This window comes from Neopelma chrysocephalum, unplaced genomic scaffold (assembly GCF_003984885.1).
Source record: "Neopelma chrysocephalum unplaced genomic scaffold, ASM398488v2 Primary Assembly neopelma1_97390, whole genome shotgun sequence".
Lineage (NCBI taxonomy): Eukaryota > Metazoa > Chordata > Aves > Passeriformes > Pipridae > Neopelma > Neopelma chrysocephalum.
In genome coordinates, this window is record NW_020926031.1 from 4501108 (window position 1) to 4505991 (window position 4884).

General features: G+C 44.6%; 1 protein-coding gene across 1 annotated transcript; it reads left to right on the top strand.

Annotated features, from left to right (window-relative positions):
- Positions 1-513: 513 nt before the first annotated feature.
- PPP1R3C (protein phosphatase 1 regulatory subunit 3C) lies at positions 514-4613 on the top strand. Its single transcript, XM_027672232.1, has 2 exons — positions 514-577; positions 2134-4613. Exons 1-2 carry the CDS (start codon positions 564-566, stop codon positions 3077-3079), a joined length of 960 nt encoding a protein of 319 aa, XP_027528033.1. The 5' UTR covers positions 514-563; the 3' UTR covers positions 3080-4613.
- Positions 4614-4884: the final 271 nt, after the last annotated feature.

Genomic DNA, 4884 nt, shown 5'->3' on the forward strand with positions numbered 1-4884 from the left:
ACCGGCACCAGGAAACAGAGCAGTATTTTCCAAAGCCTTGTCTGCATTGCCAGTTACTGCTTCAGGCTTCATCTGTGTGACACTTTGTGTCATGTACTGTCACGAAAGGCAGGAACTTCAGTCACCAAGCGGCAGAGCTAAGAAACTGAAGTCTTACTGTCCTATGAATACTCTCATTATACGTACAGAGACAGCATACTGATCCATGTGCCATGCATCCATCAGCAGGAGCCCCTGCCCGTCCGCAGCTCCGCAGCCGCTCTGCGGGGGCCTCGCTCCTGCCTTTCCCTAAAGGACAGGAGAGCACGGCAGTGCCAGGCCGGGGTGGGGGGAAGGAGAGGGAACCTGGGGGTGTGTAAGCACGAGGGTGTCACGGGCAGGGCACGGGCACAGGCACCCCCAGCCCGGCCGGGACGCGGCGGCATCCTTCCCCCTGCACGGCCCCGCCCGGGCCGGGGCCGCCCCTTGGCCGCGGGCCGCGGCCCGGCCCCATAAAGGCGTCGGCGCGGCGGGAGCGGCCCCGTAGCAGCAGCAGCGGCGGCGGCGGCGGTGGTGCGGCCCCCATGCACTGCACCAGGTAAGCGCCGGCCCCGCTCCGCCCCGGCCGGGGCTGCGAGCAGAGCCGGCCCCGGGGACGCAGCGCCGAGACTCCCCCTGCTCCGCGCCCCTCCCGCCCCTGCGGGTCCCCTGTGCCCGGGCAGTGCCCCGCGGCGCTGCTCGACCCTTCCCTGGCTGCTCGGTGTTGCCTCCTCCAGCAGCCTTTCTCAGCTTGTGGCGTCAGGTTTTGCCTGCTTGGCTATTTTTTGTTGTTTCGGGTTTTTTTGGTTTTCTTTTTTTCTTTTTTTTTTTTTTTTGGACACTGCAAAAGCTCAGGAGCAGCGGGTCACCAAAGTTGCAGAGCGAGTATTTTTGAAACCCGAGTTCTTTTCCTATTAAAGCAAAGCAAAAACTTCATTAGTTTGATTCGGGTACTCTCTTCCTATTACTTATTATGGTAAATACCTCCACAATTAAAAAAAAAAAAAAAAAAAAAAAAAAAGGAGACGAGGCCAGCACAGATTCTACTTTGATTTTGGCAGGGCTCTGGAATACCAGGGAGAGCTCTAGGAAGCAGAAAGCTATTTTATTTAAGTGGCAAAGCCTATGCCTTTCTATGACTCAACAAAATTCTGCATTTCCAGCAAGCACTGCATCCATCTCGGTAGGGATGTGCTGCAGTCGAAGCCCCTCTTTACAAATATTCAAGCTAACTGGCCTTGAATGGGCCGTGTTCTTGCATAGTAATTGTGATATTCATCATCTGAGAGCATTATGAGTAAGCCTTTACAAATAAAGCTGTAGCATTCTTATTGAATACTTGTAGTAGGCTTTTGTCATGGTCTTTAGGGATTGTCAGAAGTTGTTTTTAAGCCAATTCTTGAAGCATAAGGAGGTCTCTGCCCTCCCCCATTTTTTTCCCCCTCTTCACTCAGCAGTCAACATTAACAGTGCAAAGAGCTGTATTACTTAGATGTGGGTTAATAGCTCATAGAAGATATTTCCAAAGGTGCTTTAGGATTGTTCATCTGAGTTATTCAAAATAGGTGTCTAAAACGTGGACTGACGGTTCAAAGCCACAGTGTGATGATTCTGCATCAAGGTACATAGAATCCCATTTGATGCTCTGATGGGATAGTCAACTTTCTTAATATAGTGCTGTCTCTTTCCAGAGATGAAGCAGCTGATCCAGCTTGTTGGAATTTTAAGACCCAGATCAGAGCCTCTAAGAGGGAAGCTAAAGTGGATGAGCACTTCCACTTTAACTGGATCTGTTTTACTGGTTACTAGAATGTTCTTTTTCCTGTATTTTCAAGGAAATATGCTCAATTAGCTGTCACTAAAATCTGTTTTTCAGAGGTTTGGATAAAGCAAAGATTTGAATTGAAGAAGTTCAGGATTGGCAAGAAATGACTGCCTAGTCTTACCCTAATTCCTTAGGTAGAACTGTCAATTTTAATTTAGGCTGCATTGTTTAAAGCTGTGCAGAGACAAGGCCATGAATAATTAAGATGGATGAAGCAAATATGCATTCTTAAGAAGCTTCTTATCTGATGTAATTAGAAAAACACAGGACATTATTATTATTTCTTTCAGAATGATACAGGTCTTGGACCCAAGACCCTTGCCAAGCTCCATCATGCCTGTGGACGTGGCCATGCGAATTTGCTTAGCCCATTCTCCACCGCTGAAGAGCCTTCTCAGCCCTCTCGAGGACTGCCAAAGAAACAACTTTGTGAACAGACTCAAACCTCTCAGACCGTGCCTTCATGTGAAACGTGACTCCCAAGATCAAGAGAGCGCCTGGAACCACTCGTCAGCCCGAGCCAAGAAGCGAGTGGTGTTTGCGGACTCGAAGGGGCTGTCCCTGACGGCGATACACACCTTCTCTGAGTTCCAGGAGCACCCTGGGTGGGATCTTCAGTTTGACCTCTTAGACATTGAACACGTAACATCTAACTTAAAACTGCATGAGGAGAAAAACTTGATTCTGGGTTTCCCTCAGCCCTCAGCTGACTACCTGGACTTCAGGAACCTCCTTCAGAAGAACTTGGTCTGCCTGGAGAACTGCGCCCTACAAGAGAAGGTGCTGTCGGGCACTGTGAAAGTAAAAAACGTGAGCTTTGAGAAAAAGGTTCAGGTTCGAATTACTTTTGATACATGGAAGACCTACAGGGATGTTGAGTGTGTATACATGAACAATGTTTACAGCGATTCTGAAAACGATACCTTCTCATTTGCCATCGATTTGCCTCCTGCCATTTCCTCTGAAGAGAAGATAGAGTTTTGCATTTCATACGAAAGTGAAGGACATACCTTCTGGGACAATAACGAGGGTCAGAATTACAAGATTGTTCATGCAGAGTGGAAGCCTGATGGTGTTCAGATACCCTCTGCCAAGGAAGACTGTGTAGATCTTCAAACTCCAAGGAGAGGACAAGAGAGAGAGCCTGATCAGCTTGGCAGTCCGAGGCTGTCCAGTGGCCTCTTTCCCCAGTGGCAGAGCTCGGGTCAGATTGAAAATTCATCACCATATTGGTGATCCATAATACCAAGGAATTATTCTTCCATTTGGCAACAGAACAGCATTAATTTTCTGGCAGGTTTTGTTTGCTGTCTGAAGAAATCAAAATTCATTAGTCTGTGGGACTTGTTAAACCATATTATGCTACTGAAGTTCTTAGCCAAACCTTATCCTTGGAAGGAAAGAAAACCAAGGTAAAACACGCGTATGCCACCTACTATAGGAATAGCATGCCCGTATCTCAAGTATATGCTGCTTTCTTTCTGTTGTCAGGTCTCCTGGGTCACTCTAAGGGAGAGACTTGCAAAGTAGTATGGAAGGCAATGGTATGTTAGCAAGCTGTAATAACTGTATGCGCGAGAGTATGTGTGTGTGCACAGGGCTGTTATATTAACAGAATGTCACAACTCACTTTGCACCTATTAGGAGTGCAGTAGATGCTGTCAGGAGACTTGCTATGAGCCTCTATGTGCTTGTAGCAGAGGCAGGTTTCAATATAGGTTAAGAAACTTGGAGAGGATAATGGAGAAGTAGGAAAAGAGGAAGAGGTAGAATGTGCTATGTAACTTGGAGATGTGCAATGTTTTAATTGCTTCTTTCCAAAGCTGTTTTTCTAAATCCCAGGGGAAGTTCTAGGGGATAAAAAGACTAAAGAAAATAAAGCAAAGTGAGTGGTGGAAGTGACTACTACTACGAGAAGATGTCTGTCCTCACTGGCTTTGAGAATGCCTTGCATTTGATAACAAATCTAACCTTGACTTCATCATCCTACTCACTTAGCAGGCAGATGGTTATCTTTTGATGTTAAAAGGAAAACGTGCCTTTAAAAAAATTTTTCAAGCCACCCTAATATGCCAGAAATAGGGTCAGGTGACAAAACAGCAATTCGTAAATTTCTTGATCTGTAGCAGCATTAGGTGCTTCTGTTCATCACCTGATCTAATCTTACAGCATCTGATGTTTGAATATCCTACTCCCAATTGCAAAGTTAGCAATGACTTTTCACAAGTGCATAACATAGGCAAGGTCCTTCACATTGAAGACAATGAATTAGTTGCACTTTGTGAAAACTAATTTCTTTTAAAGAGCAAGACTGCTACTAGTTTTTTCTAGACTGAATATAGGCTTGCACATAGAAAACTGTTCTATTTTACCTCATTTTTTGAAGTTTATTTTTTTTTAAACTTCAGTAAACTAATATATATTTTGTATCCGTATGCTTATAATTTAGCTTTCTGAGCTGTCAAACTGTAAAGGTGATCTGTATTTTATGCAAGACTTGTGTGAAAAATTGTCCAACACATGCTCAGTGGGTGTGAATATTGGCACACCTTTTAGCTGTATAGAAATGGTGTTAACATCAAAATATAAATCACATTTTTGTCCACAGCTAAGAAGTATAATATCCTGAGCGTGAAGCTACTTGCAGTGCAGTGAGACGATAAATACTAAGGTGAAATAAATCTCCTCCACTAATTGCACTTTTCCTCTATGTAATCCTTGCTGTTATGTGTGAACTAGCCATTTTAAGAATAAACTTTATTTTGATATACCTGGTTCTCGCTTTGTCACCTCAATGTATTTTCTCAACTTCTGTAAAACAACTTAGTTGTGATACAAGGTACAACCAGTTCTGTACCATAGGATTTGCTAAAGCTGGCTATGGTATGGCATCTCAGGTCAGAAGCTGGCATTACCCCGAAGACAAAATCAGAGATCTTCACTAAATGAGAGATAAGTGGCAAGTTGTGCCACTTAAAAAAAACCCCACTGTATCTCACTAAATTTAACTCAAGTATTTTTGTTTGACAGATTCTGTCAGG